This window comes from Rhinolophus hipposideros (genome assembly GCF_964194185.1).
Source record: "Rhinolophus hipposideros genome assembly, chromosome: 14".
NCBI lineage: Eukaryota > Metazoa > Chordata > Mammalia > Chiroptera > Rhinolophidae > Rhinolophus > Rhinolophus hipposideros.
The window spans coordinates 4,454,589-4,474,892 of NC_138060.1; the positions used below are offsets into that span (position 1 = coordinate 4,454,589).

Sequence of the window (20,304 nt, forward strand, 5' to 3'; positions counted from 1 at the left end):
ACAACAAGAACCAGTCAGAAGTGAAGGATACAATAACTGAAATGAAGAATGCACTAGAAGGACTCATCAGCAGACTTTATGAAGCAGAGGATCAAATCAGTGATTTAGAAGACAAGGTAGCAGAAAACACACAATCAGAACAGCAAAAGGAAAAAAGGATCCAAAAAATGAGGATAGTTTAAGAGGTCTCTGGGACAACATCAAATATACCAATATTTGCATCATAGGGCTACCAGAAAGAAAAGAGAGAAAGCAAGGGATTGAAAACCTATTTGAAGAAATAATGACTGAAAACTTTCCTAACCTGGTGAAGAAATTAGACATATAAGCCCAGGAAGCCCAGAGTCTCAAACAAGGCCCACACCAAGACACATTGTAATTAAAATGGCAAAGGTGAAAGACAAAGAGAGAATCCTAAAAGTAGCAAGAGGCAGGCAACTAGTAATTTATAAGGGAGCGCCCGTAAGGTTGTCAGCTGATTTCTGAACAGAAACTTTGCAGGCCAGAAGGGATTCAACGCTTATTCAACATGGTGAAAAGCAAGGAGCTACAATCAAGATTGCTCTACGCAGCCAGATTATCATTTAAAATCAAAGGATAGAGTTGCCCAGACAAGAAAAAGCTAAAGTGGTTCATCATCACCAAACCAATATTACAAGGAATGTTAGAGGGACTACTTTAAGATGGAAAAAAAAAGATTAAAAAAAATAGGAATAATAAAACACAATAACAACATATCCGTCTACAATTACTTTCAATGTAAATGGATTAGATGCTGCAATTGAAAACATAGGGTGGCTGAATGGGTAAGAAAACAAAATCCTTACATATGCTGCCTACTAAAGACTCACGTCAGATTGAAAGACACACACAGATGGAAAATGAAGGAATGGAAAAAGTTTTTTCATAAAAATGGAAATGAAAAAAAAAGTTTATGTAGCAATACTTACACCAGACAAAATATAGTTTAAAACAAAGGCTATAACAAGAGATATAGGACCCAGTAATTCCACTTTTTGGTATTTATCCTAAGAAACCCAAAACGCTACTTCGAGGGGACGTGTGCTTCCATATGTCCATTGCAGCAGTGTTTACAATGGCCAAGGTGTGGGGGCAGCCTGGGTGTCCATCAATAGAAGAATGGATAAAGAGGAGGTGGTACATGTGTACAATGGAATATTGTTCAGCCAGGGAAGGGAATGGGTTCTTACCATCTGCGGTGGTCTGGATGGACCTGGAGGGTGTTGTGTTGAGTAGAGTATGTCGGACAGAGAAAGACAGATGTAATGTGATTTCACTTATATGTGGAACCTAAGAACAAAATAAACAAATAAAACAGAAACACATTCAGAGAACATTTTGATGGTTGCCAGATGCCAGGGGAGTTTAGAGTGTGTGGGTGAAAAACGGGAAAGAATTAAAAAGTACAGATTGGTTGTTACACAGTAGTCATGGGATTAGGGCATACAGCACAGGAATATAGTCAATAATATCATAATAACTATGTATGCTGTTAGATGGATACTAGATTTATTGGGGTGATGGATGGGAGGGGTTGGGGGCAGGGTGAAAAAGGTGAAGGGATTAAGAAATACAAATTGATAGTTAACAAAATAGTCATGGGGATGTAAAGCATAGAGAATATAGTCAATAACATGGTAAAAACTGTGTAGTGACAGGTTGTATTGTCAATAATATTGTGATAGCATGGTACAGTGTCAGATGATTGCTGGACTTACTGTGGTGATCACTTCTTTAGGTGTACAGACATTAAATAACTATGGTGTAAACCTGAAACTGATGTAATGTATGTTAGCTGTATTTTTTAATAAAAATCTTTTTAGAAAAGACACAGTTGTATTCACTGTTAATGACTTAACTTGATTAGCGTAAAATTATATTCATTATACTCTGTTTTAAGAGATAGAAAATAATATGCTTAAGAAAGCCTATCATCAAAAATACTGAACAGACAATTTTGGCCATTTAAAGACAGAAGTTACATGTTATTTCATATGCAACTTTGATTCTCCTGAGAACTCATGTAAATAAGATGAGATGATGTGGTTGTAAATAGATATTTCTAGTCCTAGCAAACAGATTCTTTTAACCTAGTAGTAATTTCCAATCTTACTTTTTAAAAAAAAAATAAGACTGTGTTCCTATTGACAATATTATGGCAAACTTGCCAGTCCTTGTCTACTGATTACAAATATGATTGTTTTATATGCAAGTGACAGGAGACCAGTTCAAATTGCTTTAAGGAAAGAAGAGGGAGGGCGAGGGAGGGAACATATGTTTAACGTAGCTTTTGTGGGTCGGCCTATGACCCACTGGTAACTGAACTTTGGAGCTATAACCTGGTCTGTTAGGATTTGCCTGCATTAAAAAAATGAATCATTGACAAGACTTTGTAAATTCTGCATACCGTACAATTCTTCTAACTTCTTTCCACCAGAAGGCAATGAGCAGGACTGTAGTTGTAAGCCACTTGTACTATAGCTTAGATCTGAACCCTACTTCCCAAACATCAGGTGCCTGCATTTGAGGGCGGGAGACATGCAGTATAAAGAACTTCTTTTTCTAACCACTCATAGAAAAGGTACAATAATGTGAACATAGAAAACATAAATTACTGTTTCAATTCAGGAATATTTTAATGGCAATAGTTTCCTTAACCAGGACTTTATATTTTCACAGGAAATGAAAACCTAAGCTAATTTATTAAATAATTTTTAATGCAATGGTTTCTACCTACAGAATAAACAAGTATAAGCATATTTACCTTAGGAAGATAGAAGAACTGGTTATCAACTCTATATAAATTTCTGTGTACTTCAGAATTTCCCAAACTATGTTCTTTGGAACCATTAACAGATGTTTTACACACACAATAAGATTGGGGAACATTATAGACTATTCCCAGTCCTAAAAAGTCTCATTCACAGTCGCATCTTTCCGAATGTATGTCTTACAGTAGGGATACCTGTTCAAATTTATTTAACCCAGCATTTCCCAAAGTTAACTTCCTCAGGATTAACTGCAGCATTTCCCCTCCTAGCTCTACTTCCAGTCCCCCCTTCCCCAAAGCAACGTTTGGTGGAACTAGTCCCATAAAGCGAAGTTTGAGAAACACTATTTGGTGGTTTCTATCTACACAGATTTGCTGTCTGAACAACATGTAAGGAATTCTGAGTGACAATCACACCCATTTGAATATAACATCAATTGACTCCATAATGAGAAATTTAAAATGCAAATTGTTCAAAAGCAAACTGCCATTACCATTTAGATGTGTTGCTGAGATTTACTTGGACTTGGGTACTGTCACATTACTTTCCAGAGTATCTGGTACAGTTAATAGGCTTCAAAGGTCTCTCAGTATTGGGCACACACCTGAGTGGCCGTCTAAATTTTATACATGAATAAGACTGATGATTTTAATATGACAAAGGCACTCTGAACTCTTTTTTGGCACATGCCTCTCGGAAACACTGGGAATGGAGTAGAAGTGTCTTCATTTGTATTCTGCACAAGGTGATCTTACGGATGGGAGTCATGCCAGGGGCAGTGTGGGCATGACGCCGTGGTGTTGGGCTTCAAACGTGGCAGCACAGAACGGAGAGATGATCACCACCTCTCTCCAAAGCTAATGAAAGTCTAACTCACAACAGTTCTCTTAAATGCTCTTTTCTCCTGCTACTTGCCGATGCATTAAATGTCGACATACACAGAAACATAAAAACTGGAGTTCCTTTCTGTGGGCTGGATTATGGAGAGTAACTCCTCAGTTATCGGTTCTAAAGACGTCATCGAATTACGTGTAACTGAAAATAAAAACCTGAAAACACTTCAATATTGATAGGAAAGTGCACACATAGGGTATAGTCAAGACACCAGTCTTTAGATATGTAATATCAGTGTATGTCATAAAGGAATAATAGGTTTAATTCTCCAGGGAATATAATAGAGATTTCATATCTGGCAAGGCTTATTTACTGGAAATAATATAGCACAGTAATTCTCATGGCACAGGCATACATGCAGAGTACACAAGTTTAACACAATTTAAATATCTATTAGGTCACTTGCACTGAAGATTTTTAAAATGTGATAAATTTAGTTTATTATTAATTCTCTAAAATATTCTAATGCTGGGTCCTAGAGACAGCCATGTTCTCTCCTCTAAAGTAGCCTGTGGCTTCTGTCACCTTGCTCATTCACACAAATATTAGTGCTATGCTAACAGGCAGTGCTGCTCAGAACATGCACTGTTGATGCTTGCAAAGATTTTAGGGGCTCCAGGCAGTGTGGTCTATTTTAATAATGAAGATGATCATGATAATAATCTAAAAACACTTACCATGTACTGAGTGCTGCCAAGCAAAAATCTATTGTTTAAATTGAATGGTCTGCACAAGACCACCATGTGGTGGTAGCTTTTATTACTATCTCCAACGAACAGAAAGGAAATTGAGGCACAGAGAGGCTAAGTAACCTGCTCAAAATCACACAGCTGAAAGGGGGAGAGAGAAGATTCAAACACAGGAAGTCTAGCTGAGGATCCATGCTGATGCTCAGGTAATAATGCCATAACATAGAATTACATGGAGGAGTCACTAGGGATTCAGGATCCTTAGTTAAGACACATGCCAGGACAGAAATCTGGGCTAAGGTCCTACTCCCCACCTCCTGAGATGAACAGCTCCAACTTTCAACTTACCTGCTTTCAACGTCCCCAGAAAATTCTCTCATTCAGATAGAATATCTTTCTACTTTTACATGTTTTTAAGATATCACATAATCACATTTCTATGGGAAATATAAATAATTCAAATGACTCTGAAAAAGGGTTCGATTATTGTATACTACACTTTAAGAAAAAAAAAATCAAACTTAAGAAAAAGCTGGCAATCAGATCAGAGCATTATAGGGAGTTTCTTGCTCATTTTCTCCAGAGGTTAAACTAGAATATTTTTTTAAGGGGGCAGAAGTTTAAGGTCTAGCTAGGGAATAAAGACATGTTTTGTCTGACACTTCCAAAGTCAAATCCAGCATTTATCAAATGATTCTTAAGTGCTGTATTTAAAATAAAAAAATAAAAAAGCCAGGAACCGGCAGCCTGGGTATATTAAGATTAAGCTTTCATTATTATAAATTTGTATTTTAAAAACCCAATATCTTTTTTGTAAATATGCACGGGTTTCTCTGATAATTTCTCTTCTTGTAAAACCACTTCACTGAAACATTTTAAATAAAACTTCTATATCTAAAATGAATTCTTGGCATTTGGGAGTTTAAAATCTCCCCCAAATTCAGAAGGGAAAAGAAGCTGCATAATTATAGTTCATCTGAATGCAATTCATAGAGTAATCAAAAATGTTTAAAACCAAAAAGTAGTATCTTAGAATGGCATTTAAAACAAACACAAAAAAAGTACTTACCGACATTTTAAAATTTTTCACGCAATTTGTTATTCACTAAATCTGAAAAAAATGAGCACTACCATTTTTGAAAAGGCGAACAATATTCAAAATTGGCATTAACTAATTAAACACAATTGGCCACCGCTACGTGAAAAACCAAATGCTTTAATGAGGCTATCAAGAACAGTTCAATTATATATTTGGATACATTAATATTGATCCATAATATACAGTGCTATGGACCATACAGAAGTTAACTGGGGCATCCAACAGCAGATGACTACATTACAGTACCAAGCGTCCGCAAGAGACAGTCATTTGTAGTTTTTTCTTCAAGAAATAGGGTTTTTTAATACACTGCTGTCAACATCAACTTTCCCCCAGTGCATTTAAAAAATATTGATAAGTGCATTCCTTTGTGCTTTATTGTGTATCTTTTAACTTCCTCTGTGTTTTATTTGTTCTTATTGCTTTATTATTTAAAAACAACCTGAAAGAACTCTGTCATTCTGTGCATGACGAAGTTGGTTGTATGGTTTTTGGCAAAGTCAGAAGGTTTGGGATTTCCATGACCTGACCCAGAGGCAGGTGGACGAGTTTGGCATGCTAGTCACCCCCGATGGAGGTCCGCCCCTGAGTCACAATTCCACACCCAGAGACGGGGAAGTGGTGTGGATCATTCATCATAAACGGAGAGCCGGAACCACTGCCTTGTGGCTTAACTCGTCCCTAAAACGAATCCACACTCTATTTGGCAGAAAAGAAATAAATAAAACCACCCCGGAAGTTGCAGCATTCTCCTGGGCTTATTCACCTGCCACTCCCAGAAATTGTCTCTTAAGAAGAAGGGGAAAGGGAAGCAGTGAATGGTGAGCTCAGGAGATGTGAGATCCAGGGCAGTGGAACAAGATGCCATGCTTTCTCTCAACAAACCTTCCTGTCAGGGTGCTTAGCCCTGGCTGTGGGTTAGTCAACCTTGCTGTTTTTAAGAACCCTCCAAATCAGCTAAAGGAAACTAGCATCATACCATTGCAATCTTTGACTTTTGCGCCCAGTTCCCCTCCCCCCATATAAATATGAAGAGAAAAATAGACAATGCTATGATTGTATCAGTGAACACTATGGTACAATTAGCTGTTCATGCAGATTTGCATCACTATTCTAGGAAAAGAGCTATACAATTAAGGAGGTTGAAAGAATGGGAACCAATTTCCCTACCCCCTTAAGTAATAAAGCTATAAAACTGATAGCATCATCAATGTTTCCAAGGATTCTCATTGCCCAGCGTGCATGGGAACTACGCAGCTGATTATTGTCACGTAAGCCATCCACACATACACTTGTATCCTCTCTGAACCCTCCAACACCCACCACCAATTCACATTTGACACTTAAACTTATTTTCTTTTTTTTAAAAAACCCTCCTGAATAAGGTTTCCTGATGAAAGAAGTTGGCACTCTGTCACTAAAATATATTGAATATTAAAAATAGCTGAAGGAAAATTGGAAGCTCTTCTATTGTCTACATAGGCACCATGCTACGGTACATGTCCCCTTGACTACAGACCCCATCTTGAAACGTCCTCCCATGTTACAGTTCAGTGAGTGCTCGCCCCAAAAGAGACTACTGCTGTATTTAAGGCACTTCATTCTGAATGGATAGGCGTCATATCACTTGCTATTCAATTGTGGGCTGCTACTGCGAAATTCCATTCAACAGTCTGGCTCTTGACACCGCATATTATTTGTATAAAACATCTAGGCCTGATAGAATACATGTCACACTACTGTTATTGCATAGGACTACACAAGTAGATAACGCACGGAAACTAACTTTACAACATTGCTGCTTTTTAAAACATTGTTATCAAGTAACAGTAATTTGCCAATACAGTATTTCTCTCTTTAAAAAAATTCAGCAAGTTTGCTGAAATAAACCTCAATTTAAATGACCATAATGGGCGTATTAATGCTATGGTTATCAGTCTCCAAGAATATTGCTATTTTTATATCACTAAAAATAAATATGTAAGTTTATTCTCCCTAGAAAGCAGGTTTTAACCTATTAATACTACACCTTAAATGTGTGGAAAAACAGTTCTGAGTGAGGCTGTAATATACAAAATATTTGCAAAGCTCTCTTTAAACACAAGACCTTGCATAAAAGTTTTCTTTCATGTGTGTACAAAGAATGCAGAAAACCACCAGTGAGTTGTAAAAATATTGAAAACTTGCCACTTTAAGATGCATATTCTTACAAATTAATACAAACATACTGAAAAGAAGATGATAATAAAGAATCTGTACAAATCAAATGAACAGTAAAACATAATTTAAAAATAAAAATAGTGAAGCCAATTAGAAATGTGCCCAGTTCGGTTTTCTTATCAAAAAGCAAAACTGAAGGAAAAAAAAGTAAAACTTTCAGTACTCCTCAATGTTTTACTTTGAGAGGACATTAGTTTTCGTTTCAAAATAAAATAGATCTTATGAAAAACTGAATCATACTCATTGATGAGGAAAATAATAACAGCACAGAGTGAACCATTAGACCCCGTGTTTCAGAGTCCTGGCCTGTCTCCCTTCAGTTTCAGTTGCACCCAAGTAAAATATCAGTTATGTTTACTAATAAGACAATTGTCATGAAAATGGTTATATATTTTTTTCTTTTACGGAATACAGTATTTCTTTAAACAGTTTGCAGTATAAAGACTGAATACTGCTAGAAGGGTATTGTATCTTTAAGACAGTACCAATGAACACATTTACAAAATGGAAAAAATTTTGTGTGGATTTTCTTTTCTTTCCTCTCTCTGCCTTTCTGTGTCTTTCTTTTCTTTCTTCCTTTCATTTTTTTTGGTTGCTTTACATTCTTTTGATTAAACTTTACATTTAGTTTCCCAGGAAGTCACAGGGGGTGACTCAAACCATGTTTCCCCTGAATAAGAATGGACAGAAATTTCTCTGATGCAAAATCCTCTTGCTCAGAAAGCTAACGTCCGGGGTGAATTCAGTTCACAGATACTGTACACTTATTGTACAATACTTTGGAGGCATTTGTAGTTGTAAAATAGAATATACAAGTCTGTTTCACAAAATTCTAAAAATAAAATATATCCTGGGCTATTGATAAATCATGAAAAAAATTTCATATTAAAGGAAAATTATCAAGAAAACCCCTTCAGGTCAATTATGAAATCTACTAGTCGGGGAAGAAGCAGTCTGTGAGAATGCAGAGCAGGGGCTGTGCTAACAAGTGTGCTCAGTCTCCTCCATGCTCATACTGCTCCTTCGGCTGCTTGTTTTGGAAGCTCCAGGGGACACTGACGACAGAAGGGGATCAGTGACGCCAACAGGAGAAAGAGTATCATCCATCAGGATGTCTTCCAGTTTTGATCCCATTTTCGTGGGGACGCGGTAGGCTTGGCCGCTCTCGGTGCCGGGTCCGAGGTTGTTGCTGAAGGTGATGGTGCCATCTGTGAGATCCAGGGTTGTTGTACAAGTCAGGTCTGCGTGATGCGGAAGGAGGTCTTGATTGCAGTTCTCAAGAGATGGTTCTTGCTTAATGATCCGATTTACCAAATCTGGAGAGCAGAGGCCCGTGGATGGAATAAGGGAAAGTCCGTGCGCTCGAGCCTGCATTTCAAGTTCCTAAAAGAAAAGTCAAATTCAGCAAACAGATGGAGCACAGAGGATTTCAGGGCAGTGAAAATACTGTACATGACACTAAAAGGATGGGTACACATCATTATGCACTTGTCCAAACTCGTGGGATGTTCACCACTAAGATTGAACCCTGACGGAAGCAGCGTCTTTGGATGAGAATGCTATATCAAAGCATGTTCATTAATCGTAACAAAGGTGCAGTCAGGAGGGGGATGGAGATAGCGGGCTGTGTGGGGCGGGGCTGGGAAGTACATGGGAGAGCTCAGTACCTTCTGCTCAAGGTTGCTGTAAACCTAAAATTGTTCTGAAAAAAAATAAAGTCTATTAAAAATCACACACTTAGAGGGAAAACAATAAACATTAAAATAAAATTGTTTGCTCTTTTAAATGATAAATGCCATATTTCTTAGAGTGTAAGTACCACTGGTAGTAAATGAGATGATTTTTGGGTGGTATATGGATTTTACTATGTATTAAATATAGAGACAATCTCTCATAGATGTTAGCGTTCACAATGAGGATAAGTTAGAAAATATAAAATAAAATTTCAAAAAGTGAGGTGATTAAAGGAAAATATTTGGTAAATAATGTCATTCCATGGTCCCCAAACTGTGCACTGAGGTTTCCACGGGGGCTGCATGAACTCACAGGGCACTGGGATATTTTAAAATTTCAAGAGAAATGGCGATACTACTGTGAGAACTGTCAAACTCAAGAGAGTGGACGGTTTCAGCCTTATATTCATTTCCATCGCACTGTATCATCACAAAGCTGGATTTGGACTTGTTGTGAGAAAAAGAAGTCCTGCATGAAAATTAACGTGGAAAACGGGATGGTAGTCCAACGTGATTCCAACACAGTCCCATTAGTAAGTACTGTGGTTATTTACAAATACTATACAAATGCTATTTCTTTTTCAATTTATGTGTTTTGCATTTTCAAATGGTTCCTCAGTTGTTGGGACCTAACAGAAATGGTCTAAGGGAGCAGTGAAAAAATAACTAAGACACTAAGGGCACCACGAACTAAGAAAGTTTAGGTAGTCACGGCAAAAGTTGTGAAGGTCCTATACAAGTAACTGAAGTTTGAGAAGCAGCATTTAGCCCATCTCACCACGAGAAATGAAATTTTTTTTTAAATTCCACCAAAACGTTTTACACTTTCTTTACATTTCATATGTTGAAATCCTAAGCTCCAGGACCTCAGAATGTGACTGTATTTGGAGAGACTGTCTTTAAAGAGGTAATTAAGTTAGGGTGGGCCCTAATCCAATATCCAACAGGACTGCTGTCCTTAGAAGCAGAGGCGATTAGAACGCAGAGGTGCATAAGACCATGTGAAAAGCCAGGGAGAAGGTGGTCATCCACAAGCCAAGAAGAGTGGTTGCAGGAGAAACCAACCCTGTCTATACCTTGATGTTGGATTTCCAGCCTTCAGAGAACTGTGAGGAAATAATTTCTGTGGTTCAAGCCTCTTGGTCTGTGATGTTTGTTATGGCAGCTCATGCTGCCTCATTCAATTTCTGTGTCAGAGACTTGGTCACCTCACAAGGTCTTTCCTTCCCTTCCTGAATATCCCGGGCCCCTCGAAAAATGAACCAGAGACTCTAACTGACTCTCCAATAAGCATCCTACCTCCACGCCAATGTCGTCCTTTCTATGTTTGTGATACAATAATATGCTAACAACAGAACATAAATTTGAAACAAGTCACCTTCGCTCATCAGAGAGGGAAAAGTGCTCTGCAACATGAGATGGCCTCTCAAACCTTGCCCATGAGCCCAGAGACATATGTTCCAGAAAAGTCACGTTCAGCCTACATTAAAGATTGTTTGACCCGCAAGATCTTTCTCTGGATGCAATACAATAAGAGACGGGAGCCTGAGGGTCACCCAAGTCTCTGCGCATTCCTTTGTGCATCTCCAGAAACCCAGGTCTCTCCAGGCATCATTTTAAAGCCCTGGGCAGTTTCATTAAACAGTAATTCCAATGATATTAAGGCTTCACGCTCGCTCTTCTGTGAAAATTTTTGCATGCATCACTTAGAATGGAAATGAAAGCAAGCCCTTACGTCCAAGCTGAAAGCATGCTCTCTTGTAAATCTGCACCAACATGCTAATAAGAACAGCACTCCACACGTGTAGTTTGTCTTTAAAAAAAAAAGTTAGACAAAGAGAGGTAAACATCTTACTCTAATCTTTTGTTATATAATTAAAAATATTTATCAGCTGACTAAAGCATCACTTAGATTCTAAATAATGTGGTGCATCTCATCCGGAGAGCCCAGGTTCTCGGCACTGCAGAGCCTTCGTAATCAACAATGTTTTCCATGATATGCAAAAGTTCTAAAGGCTGTCACTGCAAGAAACCCAAGACATTGTCACTCTGGAATTTCCAATTCACACATTTCACACTATTCCTATTTCACAGAAATAGACATATTTGGAAACTTAAAACAAAAGCTAGCCTCTCTTTCAAAACAATTAATATCTTAATATTTGTATAAGGAAATAATACATTAGTACAAGCTTGTTTTATGACTGTGTACACTAAGTTCAATAGACTGAAGCCCTGTGTCTGCTTCCTGGAGATGGAACATGGAACAAACAACAAAAGCCAAACAAGGGGGAAAGAAGGGAAGGAGGATTTTCAACTTACAGTTTCCCCTACTTCACCACTGAGATTCTAAAATGCACACCCGAGAGGAGAACGATCTTCGCCTCCCTGCCCCATGGCAGAAAATCGCAGCAGTGCAATGAGAGCTGTGACATCTGTAAGTGTCAACTGTGTTGTGGGGCATGAAAAAGATCGGACACCATTATTACCACAGGATTACTCTGTTAAGTAAGTTCAGTGTCCGGGGCTGACACCACTAGATGAAACATGCTGGTCTCTAAAGCATCATGCTTTGCACTGCCTTCCATAAACAGATGCACTGGAAATCTGAAACACAACCAGGGCTCTATGGCAAAATCTGGTAAGAGGTGTGTCCATCTAGTGCAGAAGAAGGTACAGCGCCACTGACTCTTACTGGTAGGCTACATTCAAAGTCAGCGAGTCAATTAAAATTACTCTTGCAAACTCCTTTGGTCATTAGCAGAGTCAGGATTTCCTTTCTCTTCAGGACAGTTTCAGAGGCAGTTGTCTTTACATCAGCATAAGAGCCTGAGTGCCTAAGAAAAGCACCAGGAGCTGACACTAAAGAGGGATTCCCCCATGCCATGCTTACACTGGTATGTACACCCCCAGATGAAATGACAGATGAATTCTACATATTATTAAATTAGTATTTCTCCCTGTAAGAATATATAAATTAAAGCTACAGATGGCCATAACTCCACTCTCTGTACTATTTCTTACATTTATATCTTGATGATAAGATCCTTTGGGTGTCCCCAGTTCCCTATAAACAAGGGCTTTGACCATGGACTGCACCGGATACCCCAATATTAAGGCATCTACAGTCAATTCTCATTATTCACAGTAATTATTGCTATGAACTCAATGTTTGTGTCTCTCAAAATTCACATGCTGAAACTTAATTCCCCAGTGTGATGGTGTTTGGAGATTGGGCTTTGGGAGGTGATGAGGTCACGAGGGTCGTGCCCTCATGATGGGAGGAGTGCCCTAAAGCACCCCAGAGAGCTCCCCCGCCCCTCCCGCCATGCGAGGCTACAGCAAGAACATGGCTGTTTCTCAACTCAGAAGCAGGCCCTGACCACCCACTGAACGTACCAGTGCATTGGTCTTGGACTTCCCAGCCTCCAGAACTAGGATGAATAATGCTTGGCGCGTAAGCCAGCAGTCTGTGGTGTTTTTGTAGTAGCAGCACAAATGGAATAAGATGGTTATGCTCTCCCAAGTGCCTGAATCCTGAGTGAGGGAAGCTGAAGCACTGCTCCTAGGGGACATACAGGGGTAGGCTTCTGCAGCCTTTGGTCACATTTTCATACATAACCTTGTTTCATGTGTGTTTCTGTTTAAAGACACCTTATTTAATACATAATGCTGATTTATAAACGTAGAAGTCACAGCCAATAGCACCACCATTCAGGTCTGAACGACACTTATCTCCATAAGACACATCACAGCCTTCTCCTGCTTCAACACGTGGGCACTCTGCTTAGAGGCCGCTTTAAACAGCAACATCCCCACAAAAAACACAAAAGTGTGAGAAACATGGCACTAACCTGACTGCAGAAAGGACACTCATCCTTTTTATAGCGTGAACTGAAACAAGAAGGCAGAGCCTCACTAGTTCCGCCTTACCTGAGAAAAGTGTCAGGCTCGCCCAGTGTGCCGCTCTGCACGTGACGACAGGGGCCATGAAAGGGCCACACAGTGACCTGGGGTGACAAGCAGATGCTTGCGAGCAGGCGAATCCGACAGGGAACTCACGGATAGTGAGTACTGACTGCATCAGGGTCCCGTCGGCCTACTCCCTCGAGGCTCATTATACCCTTTCTTGTCCCCCTCGAGTCAGTAACGTGTAGTACATTTCACACAGCGTGTACCTGTATTCTGAGCAACAAGTGCCGGTTGGCGTGTTCCAGCTTCTTCTGCCGGTTTTCAAGCTCCTTTGCACGCTGCTGCTCTCGCTGTAGCTTCCGGATGTAGTCCACAGATGCTTTCAAAATGGTGCCCTTGTTCCAGCGCATGTCTCTGAAAAGAAAATGGAAGGAAACAGACTTTTGTATGGTTTGAGGCTCAATGAAAGTTCCACATTCAGAGCATTCGGCTTCTAAAGACGTGATAACAATTATTAGTTGATAAGAGCCATCACTAACTGAATTCTTGCCACATGCTGGACGCTGTCCCCATGTGTCTTATGTACGATCTTACTTAACCCAGACAAGGCCCCCAGAAAGGAGGATGTAGCGCACGAGTTGAAATAGAGACTGTTGACTGAAATTGCCCCATGTCACAGAGCTTAGTCTAAGTCTCTGATCGCAAAGTCAATAGTCCTAACACTATATTAAATAGTTATAGCTTTCTACGAGTATAAAAATGCACCCCGACAGACAGACAGAAAAAGCTGTGGTAAAAAACTTCCGTGAGATCGCCTTACTTGATAGTATGTGGTCTAGAACTGGCATCCTTTGATTTTAGCATGACTTGTCATGGGCAGGTTATCTAACTTCTCTCTGTCTTCATTTCCTCATTTATAAAATGATGGTAAGTACACTTAGAGGAGCAGCCTCATAGATATGTTATTGGAATCAAAGGAGGTACGTTATATAAATATGCTGTGAAAAGTTTAAAATGCAATTCAAATGGAACAAACACTGTGTTAAAGGGCTGAATATAATTACAATTGCTATCTTTAAGTAACATTTACTATGTGCCAGGTACTTTTACAAGTATTTTATAGCTCATTTAATCATATCAACCTCAGTGGATAGGCATTAATATTATCCTCATTTTACAGATTTGAAAACTAAGGCACAGAGAGGGTAAGTAATTTGCCCAAAGTAACACAGCTGGGAAGTGGCAGCTCCAGGAAGCCTCAATTATCTGGCTCCGGACTCCATGCCCTAAACCACTATACAAGTTTTCCTCTTATGTGACTGAGTCCTCAAAACAACTAAACTCGGCAGGAATATGAATATGCTAAAACACCCCCCCCCCCCCCCCCCGTTTTTAACAGATGAGAAAAGTGAAGCATAAGAACCAAAGTATCTTCCACAAGGTCCGACATCTAGTAAGGGACTGTTCTGGAATTCAAAACCAAGCAGCCTGAGCTCAGTGCCTCTCAATTTTGAATCACTATAGCTTTAATGTATTTATACGTGAGAAAATTAAAAATGCCATTAAAATGTAGGTAAAAGTGAGTTGAAATATTTAGAGCACTCCAGAAAAATAATTAATGTAATTATAATTACATAAGTGATACATAAGTGATACATAAGTTATAGCCTTTAAATTAATCTGAGCCCTTTTACAGACAATATTCACGATGACAATGACCATGATAATGATGAGAAGAAAAACAATTTAATGTATGGAAAACCTCCTAACCCATCACCTATAGTTGCTAAAAGCAGAGGCAAGTATCAGGAGGGACCTGTGAATGGAGGGCCATTAAAAAAAAGCCACCAAGTAATTGATCCTCATATGGGTTAGATGAAGAATAAAAGAGAAGTTCTCCCACGAGAGGCAGAGTTACAGCCCCAGGAGAATTCCTGGGGGTTGATCGCTGGGGTCTGAGGCCAAAGAAGGCAACCCAGGAGGTGTCCTGAGACACTCAGACTGAGCACAGAGTCAACCTGCTTAATGTCCAGGGCAGAGAGCAAAGAAACAGAAAGGTCAGCAGCCATAGAGAAAGTAGCTATAATGAAAGACGCCTTAGGGAAACCAGGAAGGTGAGACACCAGTTACTGAAACGTGCATACAGCTACTCAGTTTTTAAGAAGTGACTATTTCAACCAATTATCTTGGGTTTTGTTTCCTTGGGAGACCCAACCAATTAGTTACGCTGCTGGGCTTAAAAGAAGGGTTTTTAAACATTTTTTTTTTTTTTGTAATGAGAAGTGAATACAGATCTCTAATATATACATCAACAAAAGCAGATCTGCTCTAGGGAAGGAGAAAGTATGAGGCTGAGACCTTGATTAGCTAGTCTGTGTCTCTATAGCAGCCCCAGAGTCTGTTCCAGAAACCTGGTATGGGAAAACCCCCATAATAGATTATAGTCCATTTTACCTTAAAACAATGCCCACAATTAAAGATCACTATCAGTTCAGATTATAAACACATCAGTATTCTAATACAATGGAGAAAGAAGATATGCAAATACAGGCTTTCACTTCAGCCCCGTAATTTCATAATATGTTGCTAAAGATATTCACATGCTACAGTTTAAAAGAATATGCTAAAAAGTGAGAGCTGATAAAGAACAGGAAAATGGGAATTCAATTTCAACTATCATGCAAGACTGACTATAGGAAATGAAGGTCACAGCCCCTAAGTAGGATAAATTTGTGCTGCAGAACTGAGAATTTGAATGTTTTGAGTTTCAAAATGGCTTTCCTTGAAAAACCTGGGAAAGCAAAATGTTGATGATGGAAATTGTGCTTGAACATTAATCAGAACCACTTTACAATGGGCAATGGTTTTATTTTATTTTGTCACAAATTCCCTGACAATAATGTGAAGAGCAAATTTAATAAGCCTTGCATGAATAATGCTTGATTTCATCTTTACATTTTATTAGGTAGCTAAAAGGTCATATTCACAGGCTAATTTCATAGAATGCCTGTGGGAGCCATTAAAGTGTATAGATCCTCTAGCCCCTTAACTTCAAATGGGCCAATTTCTAATGGATAAAAATTATGTATTTGTTGTCCTATTTGCTGATGTTGCTAGCAGGAAAATTATCTTTACAGCTGTTATCTCTGAAAAGGGATGAGGGAAGGGACTGAAGCTGAAATCCCAAATTGTCTGACCTGTACTTAGAAGAGGATTAAAAATTACTTGTTTTCTAGATGGGTAAAACATACAAAGAGTATGCAAAAAACAATTGACCGATATCGTTAAACGTGAAGTCTCCAGTATCAGCTCTCAGAGCCTAGAAATGTTGTACAAGTTGAAGAATAGTCAACGAACCTTGCTTTAACAGCTACTGAAATCTCTGTCCTGCATAAACTGTTAAAATAGTTTTCCTTTAGCAGCTCGGTATTTATTTGCCAAGGATTCTCAGATTTCAGAAAGCTACTTCCTCACACCCAAAGCTAAGTATCTCACGTCTAATCGTCCTTTTATACAATTCAGTCTACTTCTCTCAAAATTTTAGTTTGATGAGACTAACCAAACGAAAGGTGTAAGTATTTAGGAATGAAACCAAAGGGAGAAGGGGGACTTCTTTATGCTAGTTTTTATAACTGTGCACTTTTGCAACATATGAAAAAACATTAAGGTACAAAAAATATACGATGCACACGCAATTGTACTCACGGATCATTTGACTTGGGAATCAAAGTACCTAGTTCTTTAATGCGGTCATTTATGTTAAATCTTCGTCTTCGTTCAACTTCAAGAAAAGAGCACAGAAAGGACTATTAGTAAGAGTGCCATGTTCGCAGTAACGTGTCTCATTAAAGGCATGCATGTATCAACTTCACCGACAGAACCATGTACACCTGAACCTGTATTTCCGTTTTCACCATGGTTTTGGTACTGAGATTAAATCACTTTTAAAAATGAGCTACCTTCTATCATTTACAAAGCTCTGACATATACAGTTTCTCACTCGATCCTGTAACAACCCTGAAGTTAGAATTATTATCGTCAGTTACAAATGACAAAATCACTTTGGAGATATTAAGGACCTGAACAGGACACGTGGCAATAAGTGGAGAACGCCCGAACTGAACACTGACCCTGCGACCGGGGTGGCCGACTTCCTGCAAAGGGCCAGGTAGTGAATACTTCCGGCTCTGCGGGCTACATTGAGGCAAAAACTGAGGCTATCGTGTAAGTACTTACATAACAAGAAAGAAAACAGATTTCCACAAATTATTTATTGACAAAAGTAAAAATGTGATAATACTAACCAGGTACAATTTTTTTTTTGCCGAGCAAGTCTACTAACAAGAAGCACTGGATGCCAGAATTTGGATTTTATATAATTTCCACATATTCCAAAATACTATTCCTGTTTTGATTTTTCTAACCTTTTAAAAATGTAAAAAACATCCTTAGTCCACAGGCCATACAAAAATGCCTGCGCTAGCCCAGCGCTGCACAATAGAATCATAATGCAAGTTACATATGTAATTAAAAATTTTCTAGGAGCCATGTTAAAAAAGTAAGAAGGGAGGTGAAATTAACTTTAGTATTTTACTAAACCCAATGTATCCAAAATATTATCATTTCAACATATAATCAATATAAAACTTTATAAATTTGATATTTCCATTCTTTTCTTTGCACTAAATGTTTGAAATCCAGTGTGCACTTAACACGTACAGCACGTCACAGTTTGGACAAGCCACGTTCCAAGTGCCCAACAGGCAGATGTGACCAGTGGCTACAGGGCTAGAAAACACACCCAAGAAATCAAGTGCAGCGTCTTTAGCTACACCACGCATCCTAACAGCATTCCCCTCTTATAAATTCAGTTGCGTGTTCAACTAAGTTATCATCTTTTTGGAGGGTAGGGAGATAGTAAAGCATATGAGTTAATAAATGTTTCTAATTTGCCTGTAGCCTGGCAAATAAATTCTAAATAATGTAAGGTCTAGTAAACTGAATTAAAAATGTTAACATTTTACTTTAAACATATTATATCCTATACATATTTTTTATTATTATTAGGTTATTTTGTATAAACTAACACATACTTCTATTTGACCCACTTAGATAAATAATATTATTCACTATTTTTCCAATTTATATTGCATTTTTAAGCTGAGTGATTATTTCTATGATGAAATCATTTATATATATTACTGTCTTATTACACTTCTATAAAACAGAAATAGTACGTGATACTCAATGGTTCTGAAGAAGGAATCGTTGGACCTCTGATTTTCTATCTAAACTCCTCTAAACCTCTGAACATGACATGTTTTCTTTCTTTTTCCAAGCATATAATAAAATCTGTTGGTTCTACCTTCAAATATTTCCAGAATCTGTCCACGTCCAACTCCACTGCTACCTGACATAAGCCACCATGACTTCTTGCCTGGATTATTGCAACCCTATTAACTGGTATCTGTATTTCACCCTTGTCCACCACTCCCTACCCACTTTGGGCTATCTAGAACACAGCAGGCACAGGGATCCTGCTAAAACATCACTCAGAGCATGCCAATCCTTTGCTGAAAATCCAGCAATCACTTCCCATTTCACCCGGACAAAGTCAAGTCCTCAGGGCATTCTTCAAGCATCCCTCTGACCTCCTTTTCCACTCCTCTGCCACTCTGACCACATCTTCATGACTCACCTGGTTCCCCCTTCACCCCATAACTTCTTGCTATTCCTCAAACAAATCTGACACATTCCCCACTTTGAGACTTCATACTGCTGTTACCCAGTGTCCAGACACTCTCCCCAAAATACCCAAATGGCTCTGCCGTCACCTCCCTGAGGTAGGGATTCAAACTGACCTATGAGCCTCCCCTGCCCATCCTGTTTAAATCTGAACCAGCCCCTCCCATGCCTATCCCGGCACTCTATCCCCTGGGCTACACTTTGTCTCCTCATAGAGCTTTCTACCATCTAATATCTGCATACTTCATGCATGTATATATGCATATGTGTTTGTTTATCGATGCATTCCAAGCATCCATGTGAGCCTAGCACATAGTAGGCCCTCAGTAACTACGTATTAAATAAAGAATGATAGTTACAGTAGAATACTATTAAAAATGATTCTGCATCTCTATTTTCTTACTTAACAGCATATTGTTGACAATGCTCACTGTCAACATTTAGATGTACATTTTATTTTTAATTCAGTGCCTTCCCTCCCCAATTATTTTTACTATACAAATGATATAAGCTTGCAAAAAATTTCAGAGCATATAAAAGTGTAAAGGAAAAGGTAAAAGCCACCTCTTTGCACCACTGAATACCTATATGCCAAGGAAATTGATAATGATAAAGGTGATTCCTGGGTCTTCTCCACCCCCTACACACACACACACACACACACACACACACACACACACACACACGCATCCCTATACAGTATGTGCATTTTACGTAATGGGATAGTATACATGTTATTCTGTCACTTGCTCTTGTCACTCCGTACTATATTGTAGATATCATCTAAGTCAGGGGAAACAGACCAACCCTCTTCTTAAGAGCCACTGAGTATCCCTTAATGGAGGTACCATAATTTATTTATAAATCCTCTACTAATGAATAGACTATTTCCAAGTTCTTGCTCTTTTTCAATGGTATAAGAAATATTTTTGCCAAGGCTTGCACATACATTTTATTCCTAACATGACACTTATCCTATGCTAAAACACCAACTTAATGTATTTGTTTGCTCATCTATTCCGTCTACCCAACTTAAATGTAAGCTTACAGGGATGGGAAACTGGTCTGTCTGATTCACTTCTATTGAAAAATGCCTTGCATGTAATGGGGGCACCATGAATAGTTATGAGTGAATAAATGAATGTGCTCTTTTGCACATTTTGGCAAGTACTCTTACAAGATAAATTCCTAGAAGAAGAAGAGCTATGCCAACGGGCAAT

General features: G+C 38.7%; 1 protein-coding gene across 24 annotated transcripts in view; it reads right to left on the bottom strand.

The window, feature by feature from the left end:
• Positions 1 to 5,570: 5,570 nt before the first annotated feature.
• MITF (melanocyte inducing transcription factor) overlaps positions 5,571 to 20,304 on the bottom strand; it is a 207,212-nt gene continuing 192,478 nt past the window's right edge. For 21 of the 24 annotated variants that reach the window (XM_081073252.1, XM_081073244.1, XM_081073250.1 and 18 more), the window contains 3 exons: positions 17,045 to 17,120; positions 13,606 to 13,753; positions 5,571 to 9,077 (listed from right to left, as the gene is read on the bottom strand). In XM_081073252.1, the coding sequence (XP_080929378.1) occupies positions 8,676 to 9,077; positions 13,606 to 13,753; positions 17,045 to 17,120 (626 nt within the window). In that variant the 3' untranslated portion in view covers positions 5,571 to 8,675. Of the gene's footprint in view, positions 9,078 to 9,361; positions 9,397 to 11,162; positions 11,241 to 13,605; positions 13,754 to 17,044; positions 17,121 to 20,304 lie in introns of all 24 variants that reach the window. The other 3 variants (XM_081073253.1, XM_081073242.1, XM_081073256.1) reach the window with 2 other exon arrangements.